A 15,155-nucleotide genomic window follows, 5' to 3' on the forward strand; every position below is an offset into this window, starting at 1 on the left:
GGAGGGGGGATTGCCCGGGCGGCGATGGGGCTGGAGGGGGGATGCCCGGGCGGTGATGGGGGAGCGGGGCTGAAGGGGGATGCCCAGTCCGGAATGGGGGGAGCGGGGCTGGAGGGGAGCTGCCCTGGCGGGAGCGGGGCTCGCAGGAGGTGGAGGGGGATGCCCAGGCTAGGTTGGGGGGAGCTGGTCTGGCGGGGTGTGTGTGCTCCGGCTGGGGTGAGAGGATCGGGGCTGGAGGGGGGATGCTCGGGTGGGTGTGGAAGAGCGGTGCCGGGGTTGCCCCGGCTGGGATGAGAGGATCGGGGTTGGCAGGGGGCGCCCGGGCTGATATGGGGGCGGGGTTTGCAGGGGATGCTCCTAAGGCACGAGCCCCGCCCCTCCTCCCCCCGCTGGTGGGGCTGGCGCTGGGTGCCAGGGGACGTGGTGGTTGCCCATGCGAACCTACGTGCATTCCTGCACACAAGCCCCGGGCTTGTGCTGTTGCAACGCCTGGGCTGGGCTGGACTAGTGGGAGTGAGCGGGCTTGTTGGCTGCAGCACTGGGAAGGTGGGGGGGACACGCTGTGATGCACAGATCCCCAGCAGTGGGGTCTGAGGGAGGGGGGAAAGACAGGGCTACAGACAGAGGGGAGGGAATCTGAGCCAATAGCCCTGGGATCCAGCCCAGTGCCCAAATTCTGTGCTGCATCCAAATTAAGCTAGTTCCCTGGGACCAGACTAAACTGCCCTGACCCCTATGTCCATAGCCTGGTCAGTTTCCTAACCCCATGGCTAGGGAGTGAGGGGCAGCAGCAATGACCTCTGATTGCTGGCTAGGAGGGTGTCAGTTTTAGCTTATTGTAAACTGCAAGGGAAATAAGCGATAAAATATATTTATGACATAGGAATGACATTGGGATGCAGGGCCTTTCCCTTGCAGGAGACACCAGCAGATCCAGCCCCTGACTGGGCCTTTGCCCTCTAAGCTAGTGGTTCTCAACCTTTTTTCACTTGAGGACCCCTAACAAATTTCAAATGGAGGTGTGGACCCCTTTGGAAATCTTAGTTCGCGGATCCCCGGGGAACAGAGCTTGAAAACCACTGATCTAGGCCACCAGTTCAAATGCCCAGACTAATTAGGCCAGCAATCAACAAATATCTCATAACAGCAAGATCTCAACCCTGTAACTAGCCTCACAAAGATGTTTATTTGTGGTAGCCCCTAGGAGCCCCAGTCATGGACCAGAGCCCCACTGTAAGAACATAAGAGCTGCTATACTAGGTGAGAGACCATGCTCCGTCTTCCCAGTATCCTGTCTCCAGCAGTGGCCCATACCAGAGCTTCGGGGGTTGGGGTGTACAGAACAGGCCAATTATAGTGTGATTCACCCCTGTCTTCCACTCCAGGCTTCTGTTAGTCAGAGGTTTAGGGTCTCCCTGAGCATGGGGTTACATCTCTCACCATCTTGGCTAATCCATTGGCTGACCGTGAACGTAGCCAGTTCTTTTTTGAACCCCATTATTCTTTTGCTCATCACAACATCCCATGGCAATGAGTTCCACAGGTTAGTTGTGTGTTGTCTGAAAAAGTACTTCCTCTTGCTTGCATTAAACTTGCTGCCTATTAATTTAATTGGGTGACCCCTGTTTTTTTTGTATTGTGTGAAAGGGTCAATAACACTTCACAAGTCACTTTTTCCACACCATTCATTATTTTATAGACCTTAGTCATCTCTTTTCTAAGCTGAACAGCCCTAATCTTTTAATCTCTCCTTGCATGAAGCTGCTCCGTACCCTTGATCATCTTTGTTGCCCTTCTCTGAACCTTTTCCAGTTCCACAATATCCTTTCTGAGATGGGGCAACCAGAACCGGACATGGTATTCAAGGTGTGGGTGCACCATAGAATGGCATTATCATATTTTCTTTCTTATTTCCTATCCCTTTCCTAATAGTTCCTAGTATACTGTTAGTCTTTTTGACTGCTGCTGCACATTGAGCAGAAGTTTTCAGACGACTATCCACGGTGGCTCCAAGATCTCTTTCTTGGGTGGTAAGCTAGGGAAGCTTTCTTGTGCTAGACACTGTACAAACAAAAAGATGTCCCTGTCCCAAAGAGCTTCCAATCTAGCTGTGGAGCCCCAGTGCTGGAGTATTAAAGGTTTCTGGGATGGGGTGAGGTGGGAAATAGACTGTATGAACCTCCTCCCCACCCCAATTTCCCTTGATAACCTCAAAAAATGTTTAAATGGAAAGAATTTTACAAATCAAATTTACATGGAGCTCTGTGTGTTTCCCTAGATTGATAGATTTTAAGGCCAGGTGGCACCTTTCATTCCTCTTAGCGCAGACACTGAAAATCTATCTGTCAGTTTCCACTTCTGATTATGGAGTCAGTTTCTAGTCCATTTCACCCTCGGGGTCTCATGTCCCAGCTCAGTGCTGCAATGTTTGATTACAAATACCTCAAGGCCGGGAACAGATTTTGCTTTGCTTTGGTTTGAAATAAAAATGATCCCCACTGGAATTTTAAAAATTCCCAACCCCTTTCAGTTGGTCTCAGGTTTTGTGTAGAGCCAAATTTGACTTACAGCAAACTCTCTAAAATCAGAATGGACAAAATCCTAAACTGTTTTGTATAGTATTGTTGTGCACTGTTAAACACATGCCATGTTCCATCCCAGAGGTGGCTGCATTTCAGCACTGGGTGGGGGATCCCTGTATAAATAGCTGACGCGATCCCAGCCCACAGATGGCTGCGTCTGAGCAATGGGCGAGAGATCCCTGTTTAAATAGCCCCTGTGCCCCACCCCAGAGGTGGCCGCATTTCAGTGCCGAGTGAGCAATCCCTGTGCAACATCGCGGTTAATAATACCTAGCTCTTATATAGCACTTTTCATCTTTAGTTCTCAAAGCACTTTACAAAGGAGGTCAGTATCATTAGTTGTATTTTGAAGATGGGGAAACTGAGGTACAGGGAGGTAAATGACTTGCCCAAAGTTACCCAGCAGGCCAGTGACTGAGCTGAGAATAGGTGAACTCAAGAGTCCTGGCTCCCAGCCACCCCTTCTCTATCTATTAGACCCCACACCCTTCCCAGAGCTAGGAATAGAACCCAGGAGTCCTGACTTCTAGTCCCCCCTTGCTCTGATCAGTAGTTACCTGCCTCCTGCCTATATGCCCCAGAGAAAAATTCAATAGCAAGCTTGTGTGACTTCTCCAAAACTGGATGTGGAGGCGGTGGGGAATGGAACCCCGGATGCCCTGTACTTTGCTTCTGGGTTGTAGTCCGGACTCCTGGCTTCATCCATTGCCTGTTCCTCCTCTCTGCTCCATACCTTGTGCTCTGTGGGTGTCCCCGAGCTGAGGGAACAAATGAGTGGAGGGTCACAGGGTGAGACAGGGTGTGCATGTGCATCTCAAATTCCCTGGCCCCCAGCACGTTTCAAACGTGCTCCTGCCTGATGGGACTGGGTGACTCAGAGGAGCAGCACCGCCTTTTTCCTGACCACAGCTGCGTCTTCCAATGCCGAGGAAAGGTGCTGACTCAGCAGCCTCTGGGGACATGCCCTGTCTGGGGGTGCTCTGAGTCGGGGGGCTGCAGCAGAGAGAGCCGCCCCTCCCCACAAAGCCACCATGCTACCCGTAGCAATGGATCTCTGGTGTAACCCCTCTGGTGGTAGAAGGGTACTCGGTCTCTGGCCTGTTAGTCCTTAGCCTCTGTTGAAGAGAAATGGTGAGGCCATGAGAGACTGGGAACCAGGACTCCTGGGTTCTACTCCTGGCTCTAGAAAAAAGATAGTGGTTAGAGCAAGGGGGACTGGGAGGCAGAACTTCTGGGTTCCACTCCCATTCTCTGAAAGGGGAGTGGGGACTAGTGGTTAGAGCTGGGAGTTAGGCTCCTGGATTCTGTTGCAAACTCTGGGAGGGAAATGGGGTCTAGTGGTTAGAACACAGGGAAACTGGGAGTCAGGACTCCTGGGTTTTTATGTGAGAGAGGGGCTAGTGGATTAGAGTAGGGGGAGCTGGAAGCCAGGAGTCTTGGGTTCTGGCCCTGGAAGGGGGTGTTGTTTAGTGGTTAGAACAGGGGGGAGGGCCTGGGAGTAGGACTCTTGGTTCTCTCCTCAGCTATGAGAGGAGAGGGGTCTCCTGTGATCAGAGCTGGGTGTCAGGGTTCCTGAGTTCTGGCCCTGGCTCTGGGACGGCAGCATGAATGCTTCATACGGAGGGGTTGGTCAACTAGGGGAGTCAGCGGGCTAAGGGTTAACATGGCTTGCTTCCAGGGCAGTGGCCAGCCAGCCAGGGGCACCCAGATGGGCTAGACCTCTTTGCTGGGGTACACTGGCCACCCTGCACGTAGCCTTATGCTAATAGATTAGCAGTATCTGTAGCCTGGGGCGCAATGGCTAAGAGCGGCTGGCAGCTGTCCATGCTGCCTCCTCTGCAGGTCCCCAGGGGATTAGCAGCAGGGTTAACCCCAGAGCTGTCTGTGGGAGGAGGGCTGGAGGGCAGGGTGGAGTGGAGTGGGGTGGGGTATCTGGAGGCAGGATGCCAGCCTCACTGTCCAGCCTTTTAAGAGCTACACAAGATCAGTCGCTGAGGGGGCTCTCCTGCACCCCTGCTACTTCAGAGGGGCTGTAGTGATTAGAGTGGGGGAGCTGGGATTCAGGACTCCTGGGTTCAATGCCCAGTTCTGGGCAGGGAGTGGGAGTCAGGACTCCTTGATTCTTTTGCTGACTCTGGAGCAAAGTGTATTAGGCTGGTGACCCAGTGAAGATTTGTAAATAATCCTGGATAATTTAATATTAGATTTTGTAATATTTATTAACAGAACCCCGGAATCCTGACGCCCAGCGCCCCTGCTCTAACCACTAGCCCACCCTGCCTGTACACTCTGGGACCACTCCAGGTCATTCCTTCACATGCTGGGTGTCTGTGTCCCATCCGTGGGTTCAGGACATGTCCCCGGCCAGGGCTGTGTGTGTCTCTGTGCTGCAAGCTCCCTGCCCTGAGCTCTTAGTGGTTCCCTCTCTGCAGAGCCCTCCATGGCTGAGATCATGATGAAGAAGGGGCTCCCCCTGGCTGGCCGGACCCTGGGGGAGTTCCCAATATCCCCTCTTCGCTTTGTGTCAGCATCGGGGGGACGCCAGAGGAAACTGGACCGCTTCAGGAGAGGAGACAAGGTACAAATGGGTCTGGCCAGAAGATTAGAATCATAGCAATGTAGGGCCGGAAGGAGTCTTGAGGGGTCATTAAGTCCAGCCCCCTGTGCTGAGGCAGGGCCAAGTAAACCCAGAGCATCCCTGACAGGTGTTTGTCCAACCTATTCTTAAAACCCTCCCATGACGGGGATTCCACAGCCTCCCTTGGCAGCCTGTTCCAGAGCTTAACTACCCTTAGAAAGTTTTTCCTAATATCTAAACTAAATCTCCCTTGCTGCAGATTAAGCCCATTCAGGGCCGGCTCTGGCTTTTTGGCAGCTCCAAGCAAAAAACAAACAAACAAACAAAAAAATGGGGCGGCCAGAACGGCAAAGCAAAAAAAAAACACCCCCAAAAACCCACCAGGGATCTGTGCGCCGGAGCACGGGTGCAGGGGGACCGGCTAGTGGGGGGGGGGGTGGGGGAGCGGGCGGGAGAGAGAGAGAAGGGGGGCGGCCAGAGCTACAGCGGGGCGCTGCCACAGGACCCCTCCCGCCACGCCCCGCGCCGCCTGCTGCCTGCCGGGAGGGCTCCGCTCCGGTCGGCGGGGAGGGAAGGATGAGGACTGCCCTGCCGGGCTTGCTGCAGGGCGCTCCCATCCTCCGCGCCGCCGCCCCCTACAGGGCGGCCGAAGCTGAACAAAAAAAAGAAAAAAAAACCCAACCTTGCCGCCCTAGGATTGGGCGGAATGCCGCCTCATTCAATCTGCCGCCCCAAGCACCAGCTTGCTCGGCTGGTGCCTGGAGCCGGCCCTGAGCCCATTACTTCGTGTCCTGCCTCCAGTGGACACAGAGAACAATTGATCCCCGTACTCTTTATAACAGCCCTTTACATATTTGAAGTCTGTTATCATGTCCGATTCTCTGACGGGAGTGTGCGTATTGGGAATGGGATACGGGGCTTTTCCCCTCTAGGGGGTGCCAGCTCCAATCTGGCCCCAGGATGGGAGGACTGGATGACCCAAGGGGGCTAGGAATGGTGCCTGGGGCCTTTCCTCTCTAGGGGACACTGTTGCTGATCTGGCTATAGGGTGGGAGGACAGGCTGGCTTGTGGGGGGAGGAGACTGGGACAAGGGGTACCAGACAGTATCCCAGCCCCCACCCATAAAGGGGTGATGTTTCTCCCCTTTCCCAGACTTGCAGCTCTGACTGGACCATTACGCCTGGTGTTATCCCAAAATCCTTTGCCAGTCCCAGACCTGCTCGCCCAGGATACTGGTCTCCTGTGCTGGGGCAAGGGGCTGGCGCTCTGCTCTGGACACCACAGCTGGACCATATCCTGTCTCTCTTCCTGGTCCACTCCATGGGCCCCTGGCGTTTGTACCATCAGAACTCTCCTGCAGTGGGCAGGCTGACAGCTGAAGACGTGCAAAAGGCCAGAGACACCAAGGTGCCACCCATCCGGCCCTACAGACATATGGTAAGGGGGTGGGTCTAGTGGTTAGGGCAGGGGTCTGGGAATCAGGGTACCTGGGCTCTATTCTCAATTCAGAGAGGGGAGGAATGTAGTGGTTAGAGCAGGGAGTCAGGACTCCTGGGTTCTATCCTCAGCTGTGGGAGAAGAGTGGGGTCTAGTGAGTTAGAGCAAGGGGGCTGGGAGACAGGACTCCTGGGTTTTATTTCTGTCTGTGACCAGGCAGTGGGTAGGAGTACACAGGGCTTTCTGCTCCCATGCTGCCATGGGGGGAGACAGGCGCTGTCTGGGAGAGTCACCCCTGCTCTGTTTTGCAGCTCAGTGACAAATCCTGTGAGCGGAAGGTCCCCGCGACTCGGCTCGGCAGGCTGGCCAACTTTGGGGGTAAGAAGCACCCAGCACATGCCCTGATAAGTGAAAGTCTTCCCTGCACAAGGGCCCCAGCTGACCCAGGGGACGGGACATGGGGCATTTCCCCTCTAGGGGGTCCCAGCTTCAATCTTCATTATCAGAGGGGCCCAGCGTTGAACAGGTCATGGAGGCTGAGTTGGCGGGGGATGGGTCCCTGTGGGGTCAGGAGAGGCAGCTCAGCAGGGGGCGCTGTGTTGTGTATAGCACTAGCCCTGCTGCACCCGGTCTGGACGGACACACACAGAGCCTGGCAAGCTAGTCTCCAGGGGAACAGGAGACAGTAGATCAGGAAGGAAAGTGTTCCCAGTGGCCGTGTCAGCAGCTCCATGGGGTTTAAGGGGTGACTTGTTGGATGCTTTGTGGGGCGGGTGGCTCTGGAGGTCAGTGTGCGGGTGGCTTGGTACCCCCCTCCTCCAGTGGAGCAGTGAAGTAGGGCTGGTTGGCCTGGTTCCTCCACTCTGTCCCCTAGGCTTAGCCGTGAGCGTCGGGATCGGGGTCCTGGTGGAAGCTGCCAAGAAATCCTTCCGGGCAGAAACAGTTGTGAAAGGTGAGTGAAGGACACTGGTGGCAGCCCACTCACACACTTGGACAGGCACAATCAGAATCTCCCTCGCACGCTCAGACACACTGGTGGTCTGGTATGGACACAATCAGAATCCTTCTCACACATTCAGATATGGTCCTGGTCAGGTACAGAGATAACTGAAATCCCTCTCGCACACTCAGACACTCCTGTGGTCAGGTACAGACACAATTGGAATCCCCCTCGCACGCTCATTCACATGTACACATGTGGACACACATGTGCTCTTGTGAATACACCTGGGGCCCTTTTACACTAACTCACCCCCAACAGTAGCAGTGTTGGAAGCTGCCTTGGGGGCAGGGGCTCAATGCACAAGTAATCACGCTTGGGCACCTGCATACGTAGAATCTCACACTCCCTAGCTCACATGCACACTCAATGTCTTGCACTATTGGACACCCATCTCCATGGTGCACTGAGGCTGCCTGGAGACCCCTGCCCTGTGTGTGCGCAATGGGAGTGGGGCACATCTTTCCTGTGACCTCATTGTCTCCTGTGGGGATTGGGGGAGAAAAGCAGGTCACAACCCAAGGGCTTGAACCTGTGGCTTGGGCTGGAGGGCAGGGCGCCAGCTGGGCCAAATGGCTGGTGTGATTCTAGCGCCAGGGGGAGCAGGGGATTTGGATGTGGCCGCCAGGCAGGGCTGGGCCCCTTGCCAGCAGGATTTTTCCAGTGATGTGGGGGGCAGGGGCAGTACTAGCGCTGGCTGGTTGGAAAGGATTCATTGCGGGGGGAAGGGGTGTGTGTGTGAACAAATCGTTTTGTTTGGGCTTCAGAGCCTCTGGAAACGATTTGTCACTGGTAATGGAAGGACGTGTTAGATCAAAAAGTCGCTTCAAGTTGCAAAATTGCAACATTTTGTTTCAGCGCTGGCCCAGCCGGCCCCTGTGATTTCTCCTGAATTGTGCTGAAGGATTGAAAAATGTCTTTAAATGAAAAAAGTGACAAAATCCACAGGCCTTTGGGAGAGGTTTGGGGGTCATGGAATTGCCGTTTGTCAGTGAAGTAACAGGTGGGGTGAAAAGGGTCATCCAGCTCCAGTGAACAACACCCCTCCCTTCCCCCCGGAAGGGGGTACTTGGCTGCCAGATCTGTGATGCTGTGGTTGACAGGCAGGGATCCATGCTGTTGGTGGGGGTCTCCCCAGAGGTTATGGGGGGTTAGCTCTGACCTGACCACTCCTTTGTTCTCCCCCCATCCCCAGGTGAGCCATCACCCTCGAGCTCAGGTGCCCTCCTGTCTGAAGCCAATGCAGAGAGGATTGTCAGGACTCTGTGCAAGGTGCGGGGCGCGGCCCTGAAACTCGGCCAGATGCTGAGCATCCAAGGTGAGGAGGCGGGAGGATTGGGAGGGGGGCAGCCAACACCCCCAAATCCAGGGCAGGATCATTCCCTACAGCCTATTTGCCAGGGCTCCCTAGCACTGAACTCCACTGCGTCCCCCAGGTGTGGGGCTTGCTGCGGGAACAGTTCCCCAGCCAGACCCCCTTCGCTCTGCCCAGTGTTACCCCACTGCTCCTTCCCTGCAGCCTGGCGTCATGAGGAGTGGCATCCCCAATGTCACATCCCCCCCAACGCAGCCTCTGATGCTCCCCCCTGCTTTGTACCCCCCAGATGACGCTCTTATTAACCCTGCGCTCCAGAAGATCTTTGAGAGGGTCAGGCACAGCGCCGACTTCATGCCCACTAAGCAAATGATGGTGAGTGGGGTGTGGGAGGGGACAGACTCGGAAGGTGGGAGGACGGGGGGGGGGGGCATGGGAAGGTGGGGGGGCAAACCTGAGATGTGCGGGGGCAAGAGGTGGGGGTGGTTGGCACTGACCCTGCTATTCTCCCTTCTCCATGCAGGGGGTGCTGCACAGCGAGCTGGGCCCAGACTGGCGCAGGCGGCTGGCCTGGTTCGAGGAGCGCCCCTTCGCTGCTGCTTCCATTGGGCAGGTGCATCTGGCGCAGCTGCTGGATGGGCGCAATGTGGCCATGAAAATCCAGGTATCAGCAGGGCTCAGGCGAGCCCAAATCCCCCTGCAGGCAGCCCGAACTCCCAGCAAGCAGAGCAGCGGCCATGTGGAGGCTGGTCTTCCTGGGTCGCTGGTGGCAGCTGTGTTAGAGGCCGCTTCCCCTGGAGCACTGGGCAAAGGTGGCCATGTTGGAGGCCAGTCCCCCTGGTGCACTGGTGGCCATGTTGGAAGCTGGTTTCCCGGGGCACTGGGTGGCAGTGATTTCACCCCATCCAACTGGCCGCCATGTCCCAGTCTGGCCCTCAGTGGCTGATGCCTGTTTGCCCAAGGGGCTGATGGGAAAGGTCTTGGCATCTGTATGTTTGGACTGAAGGAGCTTCCCTCACCCACCTGCCAGTGGCTACATTTAACTTCCCACTCTGGCTCCTTTGAGGACCTCGATACCCCCATGTGCCTCCTTTGGTTCATGACATCTGTGCCATGGGCAGGCCCTGTGGCCCCTGGGTCTGACCCCGTTTCCCTTTCCCCCAGTACCCAGGCATTGCCCAGAGCATCAACAGTGATGTCCGGAACCTCATCTCCCTACTGAGTCTGAGCAACGCGCTGCCTGAAGGTACCAGGTCCCAGGCCCAAGGGCCCACATTCCCCCTGGGTGCTACCACGCCTTGCCCCCTCCTGGTCCCAAGAGAGCCCAAGCCCTCCTAGGCCTTCCCCCAAGAGTTGGGACCTTGGTGTCCTGGCCAAATCCCAACTCTTCTAATGACATTCTGCGAGCGTGGTGTGTGTGGGGACGGGGCTGGGAGCCAGGACTCGTGGGTTTCAAGCTTGACCATATGTGGCTTTGGGCAAGTCCCCTCCCCTCTGGGAGCCTCAGTTTCCCTGTCTCTGGAATGGGGATAGTGACAGAGGGTGTGACTCACTCTGGGCTCCTAGATGCTGGGCTGAGCTGAGCGCTGGCACTGACGTTCCTTCCTTGCCCGCTTCCCCGCAGGGCTTTTCCCTGAACATGCCATCGAGGTAATGAGCCGTGAGCTGGCCTTGGAGTGCGACTACAAGCGGGAGGCTGCCTGTGCCACGAGATTTCAGTAAGTGCCCATGTCAGTGTCACATCCACACTGGCCCAGTTGCCCAGGAGATGGTACAGTCAGCCATTCTGGCACACTTGCCTGGGGGCTGGTGTTGTCAGCCACACTGGCACAATCACCTGGAAGAGTGGTACAGTTGGCCACTCTGGCACAGTTGCCCGGGAAATGGTACACACTGGTCCAACCGCCTGGTAAAGGGATGGTACAGGCAGCCGCTCTGGCACAGTCACCATGGGGATGGTACAGGCGACCACTCAGGCACAGTCCCCCAGTGTGTGTGTGTGTTGGGGGGGTTAGGCTGGTATAGAGCACACACTGACACAGCCTCTCCGGTTACGTTGCCCCCACAGGCAGCTGTTGCAGGGCGACCCAGTGTTCTATGTGCCGTCGGTGATCAGTGAGCTGAGCACCCAGCGGGTACTGACCACGGAGTTGGTGCCCGGCTTCCCCCTCGACCAGGCCCAGGGGCTGGACCAGGAGACACGCAACATGGTGAGGGGGGGAAAGACACTCGCATGCACACAGGATCCCACGCGCTGGGACACACTCCTAGTCTCTCTCTCACCCCGTCTTGGGATCCCCTTCTTGGATGCCCTCTGCTCACGCCTGCCTCAGGATCCTGCACCCGCAGACCCCGTTCCATGCCTGACCCTTTTCACCTTAACTCTGGGACGTGGAGCCAGTGCTGCTGCTATCGGAGGGAGGCAGTTCCCAGCCTGATCCTAGTGGGGGAGGGGGCCTGTCATGGGGAGGAGGAGAGCAGGGCTGGGGGCCATTGTGTTCAGTGCTGGGCTCTCTCTCGCCCCCACAGATCTGCTCCAGTATCCTGGATCTGTGCGTGCGGGAGCTCTTCCACTTCCGCTACATGCAGACCGACCCCAACTGGTCCAACTTCTTCTATGATCCACACAGCGGCAAGGTACGGACACCTCCCGTTGCCCTCCATATCAGAGCCAGCCAGCAGCGACCCCTTTCCCCGAAGGGGGAGACCCTCTACAGCCCCCCATGTCAGAGCCAGCCAGCCACGACCCACTTCCCTGAATGGGGAAACCCCTACAGCCCCCACATGTCAGAGCCAGCCAGCCATGACCCCCCCTATTTGGAGCTTTTTTTAAATGGGCTCCTATTACTCCCCCACCCCCTGTCACAATTTTTCACACTTGCTGTCTGGTCACCCTACCCTTCCCTGAATGGGGGAGCCCCCTACTGCCCCCTGTGTTGCTGCAACCCTCTTCCCAGCATAGGAAGAGACCCACCACCCCACACATCTGCCCCCTCCCCACTGCGCCTCTGTCTTTCCATGTCACAGCCTGCCAGCCATGCCCCCTCCCAATATGGGGGGATTCTCCCCTGCATCCTGTCTCCCTTCTACAAGCAGTGATCTACTACCCCCACCCCACATGTCCCCGCACTATGCCCCTGCCCCCCATGCCACAGCCTGCCAACTGTGCCTGAATGGGCTGAGGCCCACCCTGCATGGCTGACACCCCCACTCCCTCCCTCCCATCAGCTCCCCCTCCCCCAGCTGCACTCCTCACTATGAACCCCTCAACCATGTCCTACCACCCCGCCACGAGCCTAGCTCATGTACCCCACTCCAATCATGTGGGAGATATGGTCTGGATGCTCAGTGCCAACCTGCCCCACAAATGTAACACGTCCCACGGTACTGTCCCTAGGGCACAGCTTGGGGGCCTCCCCCTGACCATGGGCAGCTGCAATCCCCTCCCCCAGTAGTGTCACTCAGTTTGGGTCCAGGCAGCCCAACTCCTCCCCCGGCCAGCACTAACACTGTGATTTGTGGGGGAGGGTGGGCTGATCCCTCCCCAGCCCCCACAGCCCATCCCAGACCTGGGCTTCTCAGCTGATTCTGACCCACTCTTCCCTGTGTTGGACATCAGGTGGCGCTGCTGGATTTCGGAGCCACCCGCAGCTTTGACAAGGCCTTTACGGATCAGTACATTGAGGTGAGACTACTACTGTCCAGCAGGGGGTGCTGCAGGGAGGAAGGCAGGAGCTCTGGCTGTTAGGGGAGCCCCTGGCTACTCCAGCCCTGGCCTCTCCCAGCAGAGGGCACTATAGGGAGCGGGGCAGGAGTGTTTTGAGCCCTGTGCCCATCTCACAAGGCCTCTGGGCTGCTCTGCTAATGGTTCCAGATCATTAAGGCTGCGGCTGAGGGCGACCGGGCTGGGGTGCTGCAGGGATCCATTGCGCTTCGGTTCCTCACGGGCTATGAGACTCAGGTGAGACCCTTGGGCCCCTCCCTGGCCACAGTATGGAGGTTGGGGGGGCCAGTGCCCAGATGATGGGGGGCAGAACCCTGCTCCCCCCAGCCATCTCCATGCTCCAACCTCTGCCCAACTTCCCTGGCTCTTCTAGCCAGTTCCCTGCACCTACTCCTGTCTGCCTGTGTGCTCCCCTCGGTCATCTCTGTGCTCCCGGGTCCTGCCCACCTCCCCATACCTCTGCACCCTCAGCTCCCTCTGTCTCCCCTGCTACCTGACCCCACCCTATGTCTCCCAGGCCCTGCTCACTGCCTCAGTCCCCTCTATGCCCCCCACCCTGTACTCTAACCCCCTCCATGCCAGCCTTGGTCCCATCCACCATGTTTCCCTCCACTCAGCCCTCTCTGTGCCCCTCTGGTGCTCTCACACCACCCTGACCCCTCATGTCCCCCAAGCTCCCAGCCTACCCCCCCCCCATGCCCCTCCTGCCCCCAGGCATCCTGCCCTGGGCCTGTCCTATGCTCCTCTCCCCCAGGCAATGAAGGATGCCCACGTAGACGCCGTGATGATCCTGGGCGAGGCCTTTGCTGCCGACGGCCCCTTCAACTTTGGGGCCCAGAACACGACGCACCGGATCCACACCCTCCTGCCCATCATGCTGCAACACCGCCTGACACCGCCCCCTGAGGAGACCTACTCCCTCCACCGCAAGATGGCCGGCTCCTTCCTCATCTGTGCCCGGCTTGGTGCCCGCATCCCCTGCCGGCCCATCTTCCGCCAGGCCTATGCCCGCTACTGGGGCCGGGAGGGCTGAGACTGCAGAATGTGGGTGGCGTCCTGGTAGGGTGGGGGGCCCAGCAGACATTTCGGGGTGTGACACCCACAGGGGGATCCTGGGGGCTTACGGATGCCATCATGGAGAGTACATTGGGAGCCCCTGCGCCTTTGAATGATTGGAGTTTCAAGGAACCTTTCTGGGCTGGACTAAAGGGATTTTTTAGGGAGACTTCATGGAATGATGGGAATTTCAACGGAGCCCTCAGGTTCGTAACAGTTTCAAGGGGGCTGTTAGAGACTGGAGAATTTCAAAGGGGCCCTCATAGAAGGGTGGGGCTGGGAGTTTCAAGGGACCCTCATAGGTAGGTTTCAGGTGAGTTTTGAGGGAGCCCCCATAGAATGAGAGGCGTTTCGAAGGAGCCCTCATAGAATGAGAGGAGTTTCAAGGGAGCCCTCAGGGATGTGGGAGTTTCAAGGGACCCTTATTAGGAAGTCTTATGTGAGTTTCGAGGGAGCTCTTACAGGATGATGAGATTTTTGAGGAAACCATTAAGAAAGTGAACACCAAGCAGAGGGAGCCGGGGAGGGGGTGATTGGGTAATTGTCATGGACTTGAGGAAAGCTGGGGGGGTTCCCCTTTCCCACCCTGGTCATGCTGGTGAATTCTACACAGGGGAGCCCAAGGCCTGTCACCCACTGTAACCCCTCCCGCCGCCATGAGCCTGCCCTCCATCCATCTCTGCACCCAACTGGGATCCCCCACCCAGAAACAGGCCCTGCGGCTCCATGGGGAACCCTCCACTTCATGCTGGCATCAGAGGCGGAGCAAAGGAGTTGATGTCAAGACCCTCCCACAGCAGGGGAGCGACCCCATCTGTCTCCCAGTCTTCACGTATCTCCCTAGCCAATGTAGCCCATGTGCATTGTGGTGTATGCCTGTCTTCCCCTAGGGGCAGCACCAGGCATTACAGCCCATGAACACTACAGGGTGAGCGCGCGTGTCCTCACCCAGAGCCTGAGCCAGGCATTACAGCCCATGCACTTTACTGTATGGATATCTTCCTCTGTCTAGGGGCAGCACCAGGCTGGGTGTTTGTGCATGTGTGTGTAACCCCTTTAGGGTTTGGAGAGCATGGCCCCTTTAAATCTTTTTCCTGGGGGGAGGGGAAGAGTAAGAAAAAAAGGAGGGAAACTCCCGGGGCTGGAGCTCCAAGGAGAGGTGGAAGCAGCCTGCAGGCCCTGGAAAAGTGAAGCAGCAGAGAACCTTCCCGAGGCCTGAGACGGACAGGGCCGATCGGGGACAGCCTAGGACAGGAGCCAGGAGGAGCACTGTGCCAGGGAGGAATTGCCCGAGAAGGACAGGCTGGACCCAGTATCACTGCTTTAGGCCAATTCCCCCGAATCGGGCCCTGCGCCTAAGAGGGCCCCGCGCCCAGTGGCAGGGCCGCCGGGGGGCGGGGGGGAAGAAGTGGCCGAGAATCCCTTCCCTGGCTAGAGGCTCCTTTTTAATTTTTACTCACCC

At 57.2% G+C, this 15,155-nt stretch overlaps 1 protein-coding gene across 1 annotated transcript in view; it reads left to right on the forward strand.

Moving 5' to 3' along the window:
* LOC112102323 (atypical kinase COQ8A, mitochondrial-like) overlaps positions 1–14,779 on the forward strand; it is a 15,200-nt gene extending 421 nt beyond the window's left edge. Inside the window, exons 2-15 of the mRNA XM_026650351.1 lie at positions 5,015–5,160; positions 6,314–6,598; positions 6,910–6,976; positions 7,473–7,550; positions 8,794–8,916; positions 9,203–9,288; positions 9,437–9,577; positions 10,078–10,159; positions 10,538–10,631; positions 10,982–11,123; positions 11,443–11,550; positions 12,533–12,598; positions 12,788–12,874; positions 13,392–14,779. Of these exons, the coding sequence (XP_026506136.1) occupies positions 5,023–5,160; positions 6,314–6,598; positions 6,910–6,976; positions 7,473–7,550; positions 8,794–8,916; positions 9,203–9,288; positions 9,437–9,577; positions 10,078–10,159; positions 10,538–10,631; positions 10,982–11,123; positions 11,443–11,550; positions 12,533–12,598; positions 12,788–12,874; positions 13,392–13,670 (1,776 nt within the window). The 5' untranslated portion in view covers positions 5,015–5,022 and the 3' untranslated portion in view covers positions 13,671–14,779. The remainder of the gene's footprint in view (positions 1–5,014; positions 5,161–6,313; positions 6,599–6,909; positions 6,977–7,472; positions 7,551–8,793; positions 8,917–9,202; positions 9,289–9,436; positions 9,578–10,077; positions 10,160–10,537; positions 10,632–10,981; positions 11,124–11,442; positions 11,551–12,532; positions 12,599–12,787; positions 12,875–13,391) is intronic.
* The last annotated feature ends 376 nt before the right edge of the window (positions 14,780–15,155 follow it).

The sequence above is a fragment of the Terrapene carolina genome, unplaced genomic scaffold, assembly GCF_002925995.2.
Source record: "Terrapene carolina triunguis isolate 2854851 unplaced genomic scaffold, T_m_triunguis-2.0 Scaffold89, whole genome shotgun sequence".
NCBI classification, from domain to species: domain Eukaryota; kingdom Metazoa; phylum Chordata; order Testudines; family Emydidae; genus Terrapene; species Terrapene triunguis.